The 15,871-nt window shown below is 43.8% G+C and overlaps 1 protein-coding gene across 1 annotated transcript in view; it reads left to right on the forward strand.

Moving 5' to 3' along the window:
* LOC134343751 (aromatic-L-amino-acid decarboxylase-like) overlaps window positions 1–15,871 on the forward strand; it is a 56,390-nt gene that overhangs the window by 9,771 nt on the left and 30,748 nt on the right. Inside the window, exons 2-4 of the mRNA XM_063042493.1 lie at window positions 9,772–9,909; window positions 10,406–10,527; window positions 15,081–15,230. Coding sequence (XP_062898563.1) covers window positions 15,219–15,230 — 12 coding nt within the window. The 5' untranslated portion in view covers window positions 9,772–9,909; window positions 10,406–10,527; window positions 15,081–15,218. The remainder of the gene's footprint in view (window positions 1–9,771; window positions 9,910–10,405; window positions 10,528–15,080; window positions 15,231–15,871) is intronic.

Below are 15,871 nucleotides of genomic sequence, written 5' to 3' on the forward strand. Positions count from 1 at the left end.
TCTCTGAGATGGGTACTGGGATGGGTAAATCACTTTTTGCAGATGATGGAGCTTTATGGATCAAAGGTAGAAATTTTAATTTAACTATGTAGGATACAATTAGTGATTAATAAGGTCGACAGTGGGCAAATAGATGGGGTTTTAAGCTTTCAGTAGCTAAAACACAAGTTGTATGTTTTACAAAGAGGATCAATAGACATGAACTTAATTTGAAATTATATAGTCAAACTCTTGAAGTGTTGGTGGTAAGATTTCTGGGCACATGGCTGGATAATAAGCTGACATGGGTGCACTATATCAGTAAATTATTGACAAATGTAAAGGGGCATTAAATATCCTTGGGTGTCTATGTGCATATTCTTGGGGTGCTACATGAAAATCTCTGACCATTTGTATTAGTTTAATTAGATCTGTACTTGATTATGGCTGTGTGACTTGTAGATCAGCTTCATCTTTGGATCTGATACAAGCACAGGTGCAGGATCTCCCAGTGGCCACACATTTTAATTCCACATCCCATTCCCATTCTGACATGTCTATCCACGGCCTCCTCTACTGTAAAGATGAAGCCACACTCAGGTTGGAGGAACAACACCTTATATTCCGTCTGGGTAGCCTCCAACCTGATGGCATGAACATTGACTTCTCTAACTTCCGCTAGGCCCCACCTCCCCCTCGTACCCCATCTGTTACTCATTTTTATGCACACATTCTTTCTCTCACTCTCCTTTTTCTCCCTCTGTCCCTCTGAATATACCTCTTGCCCATCCTCTGGGTCACCCCCCCCCCGTCTTTCTTCCCGGACCTCCTGTCCCATGATCCTCTCGTATCCCCTTTTGCCTATCACCTGTCCAGCTCTTGGCTCTATCCCTCCCCCTCCTGTCTTCTCCTATCATTTTGCATCTCCCCCTCCCCCTCCAGCTTTCAAATCCCTTACTCACTCTTCCTTCAGTTAGTCCTGACGAAGGGTCTCGGCCTGAAACGTCAACTGCGCCTCTTCCTATAGATGCTGCCTGGCCTGCTGTGTTCACCAGCAACTTTGATGTATGTTGCTTTAAAACTGTGTTGTGGTGCGGGAAGGTGGCCCCTATTTCAGCTTTACTGGTTGAAATGGGAAAATTACCCTTACAGTTGCCGAGGTTGAAATTGTTGTTAACATATTGGATTAATTTGAAGGGATCAAAGAATGATCACCTTGTTAAAAGTGTGTTAGAAAGCTGCTAGGAACATCACAAGAAGAGTTTTTAGTTTTGGGTGGCTGGGTTCTTATCACACTTGGAATATGGATTTGCTGGATTACACAATCCGTCCCACTGTAGCTTTTCAGTAACCCTACAGTATTTTTCTCCAGTGCTTTCGTTGATTTTGGGTTGCTCTGATTTGATGAAGTCCAAGGATCCTGAAATGCCTGAGAATCTGTTGGTTCATCAGTATGTTAAGGAAAATTATTGTGATATGTTAACCATTTTTTACTGATGGATCAAAACATTATTTTACAGGGAATGTCAGTGTGACTGTTTTTGTGCCTGAATTACAGATAACAATGAAGAATTGTCTTACTAACTATTTCTCTGTATATTTTACAGTACTGGTTGCCATCATTTTGGACTTGCAGTGTGTGGAGGAAATCTATCCTTGAATAGTTATAATTTGTTCAAATTTTTTTGGCTTTAGAGGTCTTAAAATGGGTCATTCTAGTGGTAGGTCATACTCACTGCTGGAAGCTCTTCAAGGTACTGGTCTTCATGTCTTATGGGTCCCTGCACATAGAGGTGTTGAGGGGAATGAGTGGGTTGATTGACCAAAAAAGCTGGTAAAGTTTATCAGTGGTTATAGACCTGCCACTTAGCCAATCAGAAGCCAAGGGGTTGGTGGGGCTAAGAATTGGGGGATTATGGTGAGACCTGTGGGATAGTGGGCATAAGGGGAGACCCCTTTACAGAAAACACAAAACTGTTGGGTTGATGGGAGAAGGGGTAAGACAAGAAGGGAAGGAATTGTATTGACTCAACTTAGAATTGGATGTACTATACTTAATTATTTCTTGTATCTTGATGGTAAAAATCACTGGGGTATGTAGGTTTTGCCGTCATTATGAAACAGTTGAACACATTCTTTTACAACGTGAACCATATAAGGCTGAAAGAAAGCAATGCAGACTGCACTACTAGCTTTGGGGGTTGACAGTTTTCATTTAAAAACTTTACTAAGATATGGAAGTGACTTGAATTTAATTCACTTATTGTCTTCCATTATTTACAATCTATAGGGCTCTTTGGAGTAGTTTGGTTTTCGTTCAATAAGGAACTAGTAGGGGTTTTATTTCCCAACTCTCTCTACCACGCTAGTCCAGTTGGTGGTGGTAATGCACCTTTTAAGTTGGACTGCCAACTGCCATTTAAAAATCTGAAGAAGAAGAGAAATTTGATTTTGCTTTGACATGAGAGTCTTTTCTGTTGATCAGTGTCAAAAAAGTCAAATTAAATCCACTGTGATTCAATATTGTAATAGAATAAAATGTGAAAACTTCAAGGGGGGAATACTTTTTATAGGTACTGTATGAAGGTAGGCTAGCCAGTAATATAAAGTGTTCTTTTTTTTCAGATGTACACTTGGTAACCACGTTATTAGGTACACTTACACAGCTGCTTGTAAATACAAATATCTAATTGGCCAATCACGTGGCTGCAACTCAATGCATAATAGCATGCAAACATTATCAAGAGTTTAATTTCTTGTTCAGATCAAACATAGGAATGGGGAAGAAATATGATCTGAGTGGTTTTGACCATGGAATGATTGTCTGAATATCTCAGAAACTGCTGATCTCCATTCGGTAAGTTTCAATTAGGTCAGTTTCAACATAGCCTTTCTAAAATAAAGAACATGAAACTGCTCACAATACTCCAAGAGAGGCCTTATCAGTGCTTTTAAAAAGTCTCAACGTTATATCCTTGCTTTTATATTCTAGTTTTCTTGAAATGAGTGCTAACATTGCATTTGCCTTCCTCATCACTGACTCAAACTGCAAATTAATCCTTAGGGAATCCTGCATAAGGACTCCCAAGTCCCTTTGCACCTCAGTATTTTGTATTTTCTCTCCACTTAGAAAATAGTCTACACTTTGATTTCTTCCACCAAATGCATGACTATACGCTTCCTGCCACCACGTTCCATCTGCTACATCTTTGCCTAATCCATCAAATTCATCATTCAGATTATTGACCTATAATGTAAAAAGCAGTCCCAACGCAGAACCCTAGTCACCAGCAGCCAACTGGAAAAGGCTCCCCTTATTCCTACTCTTTCTCTCCTGCCAATCAGCTGCTGCTTTATCCATGTTAGGACCTTTTCTGTCATACTATAAGCTCATAACTTGTTAAGCAGCCTCATGTGTGGCACCTTGTCATCCCTCTGTACTAAGACTGTGCCCTGGTCCTAGACTCGTCCGCTATAGGAAACATCCTCCCTACATCCACTATATCCAGACTTTTCAATATTCTGTTACTTTCAGTGAGATTCCTCCCTCATTCTTCAGTCCAAATCAGCTCAGGGCGTATAGATCCAAAACAATCAAAAGCTGCTTGTCCATTAAACCTTCCATTTCCAGAATCATTCTCACAAACCTCATTGTGACCCTCTCCAATGCCAGCACACCTTAGATGACCCTAAAACTGCTCACAATACTTCAAGTGCAGTCTGACAAATGCCTTATAAAACTTAAGCATTACATTCTGGCTCTTATACTCTAGTCCACTCAAAATGAATGCTAACAATTGCACTTGCCTTACTTACCATTAAGTTCTACCAAAGAGTATGTCAATGCACTATACATTACAGTATATTTCATCAACCACTTCCTTACCTATCCTCTCAATCTGTTTACATCCTTCTGCAGATTCCCCCTTTCCTTAACACTACTTGCTCCTCCACCTATCTTCGTATTGTCCACAAATTTGACCACAAAGCCATCAATTCCATCATCCAAATTATTCAAATATAAAGTGAAAAATAGCAGTCCCAACACTGATCCTCAGGAACACCATGAGTCACCTGCAGCCAAACTAAAAAGGTCATTGTTTTTCTGACTGTTTGCATCCTACCAGTCAGCCAATTTCCTCTGCATGCCAATATCTTTCCTGTAAGACCATGGGCTCTTAAATTGTTATGCAGCCTTGTGCATGGCATCTTGTCAAAGGATTCTGAAAATCCAAGTACACAACATCATCCAATTCTTTGTCTCTCTTGCTTGCTATTTCTTTAAAGAATTCCAACAGGTTTGTTAGGGAAGAATTTTCCTTGAATAAACTGTGCTGACTATGGCTTATTTTATCGTGTGCCTCCAAGTACCCTGAGACCTCATCCTTAATAATCGATTCCAATATCTTCTCAATCATTGAGGTCAGACTAACTGGCCTATAGTTTCCTTTCTTCTGCCTCTCTCCCTTCTTAAAGTGGAGTAACAAATACAATTTTCCAGTCTTCTGGGTCCATTCCAGAATCCAGGGATTCTTGAAAGATTATTTCTAATGCCTCCGCATTCTCTTCAACTACTTCTTTCAAAACCCTGAAGTGTATACCAGGTGGTTTATCTACTTTCAGACCTTTCAGTTTCCCAAGAACCTTCTCTCTAGCAGTGGTAACTTCACACACTTCTGACCCCTGACATTGTCGAACTTCCAGCATATTGCTAGTATCTTCCACAGTGAAGGCTAATGCAAAATACTTGTTCAGTTTGACTGCCATTTCCTTGTCCTCCATTACTATCTCTCTGACATCATTTTCCAGTGGTCAGATATCCACTCTCAACACTTCTACACTTTATGTATCTGAAGAATATTCTGGTATCCTCTTTAATATTACTAGCTAGCTTACTTTCACATTCCATCTTTTCCTTAATAACTTGTTTCGTTGGTTTTTAAAAGCCTCCCAATCCTCTAACTTCCCACTAAGTTTTGCTCTTTTATATGCACTCTTTATGTTGGGTTTGATTTCTCTTTTCAGCCACGATTATATCATCTTCCATTTGGAATACTTTTCCCTCTTTGTGATGTATATATCCTGTGCCTTCTGAGTTGTTTCCAGAAACTTCAGCCATTACAGCTCTGCCATCATCCCTGCTAGATTTTTTTCCCAGACCACTTTGGCCAACTCCTCTCTCATGCCTCTGTAATTCTCTTTACTCCACTGTAATACTAATCTATCTGTCTTTAGCTTCTCTTCAAATTTCAGGATGAATTCTATCCTATTATGAAAAGAGTTCCTTTACCTTAAGTTTGCCAGTCAATTTCAGTTCACTGCAGACCACTCAATCCAGAATAGCTGATCCCCTAGTGGGCTCAGCCACAAGCTGCTCTATAAAGCCATCTTGTAGGCATTCTAGAAATTCACTCTCTTGGGATTTAGCACTAACCTGATTTTCCCAATCTACACTCACATTGAAATTCCCCATGAATATTGTAACATTACTGTTTCGGCATGCATTTTCTATTTCCTATTGCAATTTGTAGACCACCTCTTTACCACATTTTGGAGTTTGTGTCTAACTCCTACCAGGGTCTTTTTACCCTTGCAGTTCTTTAGCTCTACCCACAATGATTCAAAATTTTCTGACCCTATGTCACCTCTTTCTTGATTTCATTTTTTACAACAGACCCACACTACTCCTCTGCCGACCTGCTTGTCCTTTTGACACAATCTGCATTCTTGGATGTTAAGCTCCCAGCTATAGTTTTCTTTCAGCCATGATTCAGTGATGCCCACAACATCATAAATATCAATCTGTAAATGTACTATAGGTTCATCTACCTTATTCTGTATACTGTGTGCATTCAAACATAACACCTTCAGTCCTGTATTCACCCTTCTCATTTTGTCCACCTTTTATGTTTCAACTTGCCATGTTGACTGGAATTTTTGCCCCATCATCAGCCTTTCCTTGCTAGGAGTTGCGCCACACACTTCCTCTGTTTGAAAACCAACTACCTTATTCTCAGTGTTATCACTCTGGCTCCAGTTCCCCTGCCTACTTAGATTATACCCTCCTGAACATCTCTGGCCAACTTGCCTACAAAGGTATTTGCCTGCCTCGGGTTCAGGTGTAACCTGTCCTTTTGTACTAGTCATACCTTCCACTGAAGAGATCCCAATGATCCATAAATCTGATCCTCTGTCCCCTGCACCAGTTCCTCAGCCAAGCATTCATCTGCCAGATCATCCTATTCTTATCCTCGCTGGTATGTAGCACAGGCAGCAATCCAGCAATTACTACCCTGGAGGTCCTGTTTTTTAACTTTCTACCAAGCTCCTTAACATCTCTCTTCACGCCCTTCTCACCTTGTCTACCTATGTCCTTGGTGCCAATATGTACCAAGACTTCTGCCTGCACACCCTCCCCTTGAGAATGCCACGGATCAGATGCAAGGCATCCCTGATCCTGGCACCTGGGAGGCAACATACCATCCGGGTGTCTCTATTGTGCCCACAGAATTTCATCTCTGTTCCTCTGACTATGGAATCTCCTCTCACCACTATAGTCCTCTTCTCGTCTATGCTCTTCTAGGCTACAGCACCAAACCTGGTCACTGTGGGCTCCCCCCCCCCCCCCCCCCCGGTAAGTCATCCCCCTTAACAATATCTCAGTGTCTAAAGTGGTATATTTATTATTGAGGGGAACAACCACAGGGGTATCCTGCACTGGTTATGCATTTCCCTTCCTTCTCCTGACAGTCACCCAGTTACCTGTCTTCTTCTACCTAGGAGTGACTACCTCTCTGTAGCTCCTATCTATCACCTCATTCTCCTGTATGAGGTGAAGGTCATCGAACTGCAGCTCTAATTCCTTAATGCATTCTCTCAGGTGCTTCAGCTCAGTGCTCCTGGTGCACATGTGTTTATCCAGGAGACCAGAGATCTCCTAGAATTCTCGCAACTCATACACAGTACAAAACACTGCCCCTGAAGCCATTCTCGCTTATCTACTATGCTTAACAGATGAGGAATGAGCAATTAAGGACAAATGAGGAACTTGCCAGATACTCAACTGCACCCAAGCCTGATGAGCCAAAAGCCACTCAATACGCTGGCTCACTCAAAAGAATGGCCGCTCCGCTTGCACTTCCATGATTTTTATTTGTCCTTTCTAATGAATGCTCAGTGTTTGATCACAGTCCAACTCCAAGAAAACTGCCGTGAAGTTCTGTCTTAATAATCCTGATTATGGACCTGATTTAAAAGGTAGCCCTGTTGACATACTCCAGCTTGATACTACGTCTGCCTCTTCTGTATCATTTTTCAGTGATCCAATATCCACTGTTGCTTCTCTTTTACTCTTTAGATATTTGGAAAAACATTCAGTATCCTCTATTAAATTATTGACTAGCTTCCCTTCATGTACGATGATTTTTGCACACACAAAGCACAGGAGGAACTCAACAGGTCAGGCAACATCCATGGAAATTAATAAACAGTTAGTATTTCTGTCCGAGACCCTTCTTCAGGACTAGAAAGGAAGGGGGAAGATGCCAGAATAAAAAGCTGATAAAAGAAAGGATAGCTGGAAGGTGATAGGTGAAGCCAGCTTGTTAGGAAAGATAAAGGTCTGGAGAGGAAGGAATCTGATATGAGAGGAGTATGGATCACAGGAGAAAGGATGGTGATAAACAGATGAGAAGAGGTAAGAGTTCAGAGTAGGGAATAGGAGATGAGTGGATGGGGAGGGATTTTTTTTTACCGAAAGGAGAAAACAATATCAAAATCAGGTTGGATTCTACCCAGATGGAATATAAACTGTTTCTCCTCATCAATTCCATCATTCAAATCATTCACACATAATGTGAAAAGAAGCAATCGCAACACCAACCTTTGCGAAACACCATGTCACTGGTATCCAATTAGGAAAGGCTCGCTTTATCCCCATGAGGAGGAAGGTGCCAGAAATGGACTAAGTGAATTTAAGGGCAGGATGGAAGTTAGAGACAAAGTTGATGAAATTGACATGGGTGTACGAAGCAGCACCAATACACTTGTCAATGTAATGGAGGAAGAGTTGGGGAGCAATACTGGGGCAGGCTTAAAACTGGACTGTTCTACATAGCCAATGGGGAAAAAACAGGCATAGCTGAAGCCCAAGTGGGTGCAACCCCTCAAGTCTGGAGAAAGTGAGAGGCGCCAAAGGAAAAATTGTTGAGGGTGAGGACCAGTTCTGCTCAATGGAGGAGGGTGGTGGTGGATGGAAGGGAACTGGTTGGTTCTTTTGTTGAGATTAACATGGGAAGCATTAAGGCCTTCTAGAGAGGATAGAAGTGTATAGGGACCGGACATCCATGGTGAAAATGAGGTGGTCAGGGCCTGGAAATTGAAAGTTACTGAGAAGGTCGACAGCATAAGAAGTGTTGCGGTTGTAGCTGAGAAGGGTCTGAACCATGGAGGATAGAATTGAGACAAGGTATGAGGACACATGTTCAGTGGGGCAGGAAGAGGCAGAGACAATGAATTATCTCCAGAAACTCCAGCTGTTGTTCTTCTGCCATCATCCCTGCTGATGTTCCCTTCCAATCAACTTTGGCTAACCCTGTTCTCATGCCCCTGTAACTCCCTTTAGTCCACTGTAATACTGATACATCTGACTTTATCTTCTCCCCCTCAAACTGCAGGTTGAATTTTATCATATTATAATCTCTGCTTCATAAATATTCCTTTGCATTAAGCTCCCTAATCAAATTTGGCAATTGCAGGTAGACAGGACAACATGTTTCAGGAGATCCTCACCACTCTCCAGAAACTCTCCACCAGGGCAATCAGTCTGTGGCTGATTATTGGTGATTTTTATTAATGACCTGGATGTGGGGGTAGAAGGGTGGGTTGGCAAGTTTGCAGATGACACAAAGGTTGGTGGTGTTGTAGATAGTGTAGAGGATTGTCAAAGATTGCAGAGAGACATTGATAGGATGCAGAAGTGGGCTGAGAAGTGGCAGATGGAGTTCAACCCGGAGAAGTGTGAGGTGGTACACTTTGGAAGGACAAACTCCAAGGCAGAGTACAAAGTAAATGGGAGGATACTTGGTAGTGTGGAGGAGCAGAGGGATCTTGGGGTACATATCCACAGATCCCTGAAAGTTGCCTCACAGGTGGATAGGGTAGTTAAAAAAAGCTTATGGGGTGTTAGTTTTCATAAGTCGAGGGATAGAGTTTAAGAGTCGCGATGTAATGATGCAGCTCTATAAAACACTGGTTAGGCCACACTTGGAGTACTGTGTCCAGTTCTGGTCACCTCACTATAGGAAGGATGTGGAAGCATTGGAAAGGGTACAGAGGAGATTTACCAGGATGCTGCCTGGTTTAGAAGGTATGCATTATGATCAGAGATCAAGGGAGCTAGGGCTTTACTCTTTGGAGAGGAGGATGAGAGGAGACATGATAGAGGTGTACAAGATAATAAGAGGAATAGATAGAGTGGATAGCCAGCGCCTCTTCCCCAGGGCACCACTGCTCAATACAAGAGGACATGGCTTTAAGGTAAGGGGTGGGAAGTTCAAGGGGGATATTAGAGGAAAGTTTTTTACTCAGAGTGGTTGGTGCATGGAATGCACTGCCTGAGTCAGTGGTGGAGGCAGATACACTAGTGAAGTTTAAGAGACTACTGGACAGGTATATGGAGGAATCTAAGGTGGGGGCTTATACTGGAGGCAGGATTTGAGGGTTGGCACAACATTGTGGGCCGAAAGGCCTGTACTGTGCTGTACTATTCTATGTTCTATGTTTATTCCATAGAATTTTGTATCTTGGCCCTAGAGAGCAGTTGCAGTATTCAAACACCAACCACTGTATTCCACAAGGGAGTGAATGACGAGCTAAAGGATATCCTTCTAGCCTGAGACCTGGTGGAGGATGTAGAGAACTACTGACCTGGTAATTCAATTTAATAACTGATTAATGTAAAGAAGGGATAGAGGAAGGGGATTATGCTGAGGAGACTCTTCCCCTGATTATCCTCTGTCCTCTTCCATTTCCCAGGCTCCTCAATAGCCACCGATCCCAGTTTCTGAGGAGCCTATGCAAATAGGCTGGACCAGGCTCTCTCACATTGAAAGAGAAGGAGTGGGAGGTGCTGCATTTACTAAGCAGAGGTCAAACATATCGGAATTCCTGTCCCAAGCTGTCTGGTAAATCCTGAGACCGTCCAGCATAGGGAAGACTGTGATGGTTGCTTATCCTCACTCCCAGTTCAGTTTCCTCCAGAGTGGTGCTCCCCATGTCGCTTTCATGGGGAGAACAAAAACATTCCCTGGATGCCTTTATTGACTCCAGAGCAATAAAAAAATATTTTAGACATTGAATTGGCTAGAAGATTGAAATTCCACTTTTTGCAGAATTAAAACAAAGTTCACGCCTGCACCTATCCTAGTTCCACCCAGACCTGGACTTGCCTTTCGTAGTGGAGGTCAACACATTGGACATGGGACTAGAGGCCACCTTGTCCCAACGACCTGCCTCGGACCACAGACACAACCACTCCTGAGACACCAGGTAAAGTTATTTGATTCCAAACAATTGGCTTATTGATCATTACAGAACGTTCTCTTGTGGTTCCTGCTCCCTCTCCTCTCCCTTCCCCTTTTCCCAATTATGATTCCCCTCTCACTGCCTGCTTTCCACTCTCAGTCCACAAAGAGAGACCAATATCAGAGTCAGGTTTATCATCACTCATATTTGTCATGAAATTTGTTATTAGTACTGTAATAAGTACTACAGCTGAAATGCTGTCTAGTCCCATAGCTTTTACTGTGTCTACTATTCTTAGTGTCTAAAGATTTTCTTTAGTTACATGGGGGATCTGAAGAGGAAGCTGAGATGGATCATCCGCTTGGACCACCTAACTAAACGTCAAGTCGCACAGATACACAGCATGGCCACCGGCCTGTGGCCCATTGGGTCAATGCTGACTAACAAGCATTTGTTTACACTAAACCTGTTTCATTCTCCTCACATTCCCAGCAACTCTCCTAGATTCTATCACTCACCTCTATAATAAGAGGCAATTTACAGTGTCAAATTAATCTGCCAGTCAGCTATCTGCATGGTTAGCAACATACATAAAATGCTGGAGGAACTCAGCAGGCTGAGCAGCATCTATGGAAAAGGGTAAACAGTCGTTGATTCGGACTGGGACCCTTCATGACAGGAGTCCTGATGAAGGGTCTCAGCCCGAAACATCAACTGCTTACTCTTTTTCCATAGATGCTGCTTGGCCTGCTGAATTCCTTCTGTGTTTTTATTCGTATGTTGCTTTGGATTTCCAGCATCTGCAGATTTTCTCTTATCTACATGGTTATTATACTTTTTCCCCTGTGACCACATGGGTCTGTTCCAGATACTCCAGTTTAATCACACAGGATTAAAAAAAAGGGAGTGTAGGAGCATTAAACATTGGCCTCCTATTAATTGAAAAGAAGGAATTCAAATTAAGAAAAGAAAAATAAATCAGACCAAATAAGAAATATGTAAAATATTTTGTTTCTATATTCACAGAAAGAGACAGCATAAAAAATTAAGAATACAGTATGATGAGGCCCTTTGAACCTGTTTGTACTTTAGGATTATGACTGGTCTTTCATCCCAGCACAATTTTCCTATACTACCTCTCTATCCCACTATTTCCTAAATACCCAAAACTTATCACTGTGTTTTCAAATCACAAATAAGAGAAAATCTGCAGATGCTGAAATTCCGAGCACAAAATGCTGGAGGAGCTCAGCAGGCCAGGCAGTATCTATTGGGGGGGAAAAGGACAGTCAGTGTTTCGTCTGGAGCATAGAACATTACAGCACAGTATAGACCCTTTGGCCATGATGTTATACCAACTTTTTAACCTAATCTAAGGTTCATCGAACCCTTCCTTTCTACATAGTCCTCTTTTTCCATCATCCATCTGCCTATCTAAGAGTTTCATAAATGCCCCTAATGTATCTACTACAACCACTGTGGCAGAGCATTCCATGCACCCAGCATTCCCTGTGTAAAGAAACCTACCTCTGGCACTCCTCCATACTTTCTTCCATCACCTTAAAAATATGGCCCCTTGTATTAGCTATTTCCATCTCGGTAAAAAGTCTGTGGTTGTCCACTCTGTCTATGCCTTATCACCTTGTACACCTTTATCAAGTTACCCCTCATCCTCCTTCACTACAAAGAAGAAAGCCCTGCGCTCATTCCTTGGGTTCTGTCATTACTATTGGAGGTTTGTGAAGGGCTACGCGAAAGTGAGTCACCCAGTGAATCAGCTTCTGTGTGGTTACCCTCCCTTGGGGAAGAAAGGGAGGGGGAGAAAGGAGAGGTGGGTAAAGAGTATCTTAGCCCATCAGAGCCCTTTGAACTGAGGTGGGACGCAAAATGTGAAGAGGCCTTTCAGTTGCTGAAGGAGCTGCTGACCCAGGCACCTGTGCTGGCTTTTGTGGACCCCTGATTGTCATATGTACTGTACACATATGCCAGCCGAGAGGGCTTAGGGGGCATCCTGTATCAGGGTCAGGGCACTGGGTTGAGACTCGTTGTGTTTGTTAGCTGGAGTCTGTCACCCTCCAAGAAAAACTATCCCACACACAAGTTGGAGTTTCTGGCATTGAATGAGCAGTAGTGGATAAACTGAGTGACTTACCTCTATGGGGCCAAGTTTGAAGTGAGAGTGGACAACAATCCCCAAACTTATAAACTGGATGCTACAGGCTATCAGTGGTTGGAGGCGTTGTCTGCCTATAATTTCAGCCTGAAGTACCGGACGGGAAGCAGGAACATTGATGCTGATGCTTTGTCCCAACGGGTACATGAGGGACTGGTCAGGGATGAGGAGTGGGAGAGCGTTCCTGCCCCAGGGGTGAAGGCCATGTGTCAGTTTGCCATCACCGTGAAGGCAGAGAGAAAGTGGGTAGGATCAAGCGGTGCATCAATTGGGAGCTTCTGATGATGCCATTCCATAAATTTACTGTAACCTGACGGCTCTGAAGACAAACCAGCTGCCAGAATTGAGTTCTGGGAAAGTGGCAGCTGATCAGTGAGATGACTCGGGCATCAGTACCATTTGGTCAGCGGTCGGAAAGGGAGACTTGGCTCAGGCGGAGAAGGCGAAACACGCGGCGGTGCCGCCATTACTGAAAGAATGGCCTTGGTTGGAGTTGCAGAACCAGATCCTATACCGGGTCACGTCGCCTCTGGACCGACCTTGGCGTTGCCAGTTGGTTCTGCCAGAGAAGTGTTGGAGGATTGCGTTGAAGTCACTTCATGATGTTTCTGGACATTTGCGGGTTGAAAAGACCTATGGATTGCTCAGAGATCGGTTTTACTGGCCCCGAATAAAGCTGAAGGTCAAAGAATACTGCAAGTCATGCATTCTGTGCATACAGTGGAAGACACTGCCTATGAGGGCAACTCCCTTGACCCACTTGCAGAGTGTGGGGTGCCTGGACTGGTGTGTATGGATTTCCTGTCAATATACCCAACTAACAGCTCACAGTAAATGTCTTAGTCATCATGGACCACACCACCAGATATACTCAGGCTTTTCCTACCAAGGACCAGAGAGCATCCACGGTGGCCAAACTGTTGTGGGAGAAGTATTTCATTTATTATGGCCTTCCCAGGTGGATACATAGTGATTAAGGATGGGATTTCGAGAGCAGGCTCATCCACGAGTTACTGGGCATGCTTGGAGTCGAAGTCAGGGACAACTCCTTGTCATCGCAGGGTGCTCCCCAGCCCGAGAGGTTTAATTGGACCTTGCTAGACATGCCTGGGACCCTGGAGATCAGTAAGAAGAGCAGGTGGAGTCAACATATTGGACATCTAGTCCATAGTTACCACTGTACCTGAAATGAAGCTACTGGGTACTCGCCATACTATCTGATGTTTGGGCGCGAAGCGAGGTTTCCCATTGACCTTTGTTTTGGGACTGACGAATGCAACTTGCCACTGAAGATTTATCTGAAGTACGTGTCTGACATGAGAAAGGAGCTGAAAAGGGCTTATGAATTAGCTGGGATCGCGGCTGCCAAGCAGAATCAAGGAAATAGGAGGAGCTACGATCAAAAGGTGAGGTTCTCCGAACTCCTGCCTGGAGACTGAGTTCTCATAAGGAATTTGGGGCTACCTGGGAAGCATAAGCTGGCTGATCGATGGGCAGCTATGCCCTATGTGGTGGAGAATCAGATGGCAAACCTGCCAGTTTTCTGGGTGAAGCCCGAGGATGGGAATGGGCCTGTCAAGATTCTCCATCGGAACCACCTTCTGCCTCTGGGACAAGAGGTGCAAGTTGACTTGGAGCCCAACCTGGAGCCTACACCTAGGAAGAGGACTCTTCAGAGATGCGGGGCAACTGTAGGGCCAACAGTAGGAGAGGTTAAGCTGGACCCCACCCCTGAGAGGGATACTGACTCGGAGGATGAGGACCTGGATGTGTGGTACATGTTGCCTTTTTGCAAACTCCTTATTGATTGAGGAAGAGACTCCCAGCCCTTCTGCTGGGTCAGATGAAATTGGGGGAGCTATCTGTAGACAGCCTGGGTTGCAGCGGGACCCTGTAAGGGATGAAGCAGGGTTTGGCCATGGTGCAGAGGGGTCTGAGTTACAGGTGGGCATGAGTTATAGGCCCGGGGAGGCCTCGCCAGGTAGACCAGAAGTATCCCCAGTAGTTTCGGAACTTCAAGAGTTAGGTGAGGGGGAACGGAAGTCTCAGAGATTAGGAGACCACTGGATAGGCTGGCCTATGTAGCACCAGTGGAGCAAAGTGTGGCCACTACCGTTTTGGGGAGCTATGTCATTGCCTTTTACACCTGGGTTGGACTTTGTGCTTTGCAGGAAGGGTTGGCGAATTATCCCAACGTCCTGAGGACATGACTAAATTTGGTGGGGGGCAGAGTGTAATGGCCTGTAAGGTTTCGCTGCTAATGTAATGGCCTCTCTGTAATGTTTCAGTGCTAATCTAATGGTTTCTCTGTAGCAGCAGTATTTGGGTTATGACTAGAGATAATGGGGGCTTTGGAATGTGCACATTCCAATGAGAGGTGTGTTTTTCTTCTTACATGTCCAAGAGAAGGGTTTCGCAATTTTTTGTCGGTGAGAGATGAAGAGAGAAGACATGAGTGAGAGTTGGTGGACCACAGGATGCAGTGGACTTGGAGCGAGGGTCTGGGAGTCGACGACACTCGGAGGAGGTCGATGGGGGACGAATGGACGGAACTGTGAGCTCTCACGTGCGCATTAGGCTGTTTCATTAAAATGGGCCCTTTTTCTTTTTGTTTTCTTTACTAACCCTATTAGTCAGATTAAGAATTATAAAGCTCAATTGTTTAATTGCATATGGTGTACTGTCTGATATTTTGTAGTACAGATTTGTAATCGGGCAACACATCACGCAGCATCCACACAAACGAGATTTCTCAGTTTGGCTGGGCCAGAGGGCATCTTCCCCTAGACAAATGCATACTGGTCGAACCTGAGGGTTAAGTGAGCAATTTTGGGCCCCTTATTTAAGAAAAGATGTGCTGACATTGGAGAGTGTTCACAGGAGGTTCACGAGAATGATCCCAGGAATGAAAGGGTTAATGTATGAGGAGCATTTGATGGCTCTGATCCTGTACTCACTGGAATGGTGAGGTGAGGGGGTTCTCATTGAAACCTTTTTGAATAGTGAAAGGTCTAGATAGTCGTTGTGGAGAGGATATTTCCTGTAGTGAGGGAGTCTAGGACAAGAGGGCACAGCCTCAGAATATAGGACATCCATTTAGAACAGAGATCGGAAAAATTTATTTAGCTAGACAGTGGAATTCATTGCCACAGTTGGCTGTGGAAGCCAAATCATTGAGTATATTATTGAGTATAT

The sequence above is a fragment of the Mobula hypostoma genome, chromosome 3 (genome assembly GCF_963921235.1).
Source record: "Mobula hypostoma chromosome 3, sMobHyp1.1, whole genome shotgun sequence".
NCBI classification, from domain to species: Eukaryota; Metazoa; Chordata; class Chondrichthyes; order Myliobatiformes; family Myliobatidae; genus Mobula; species Mobula hypostoma.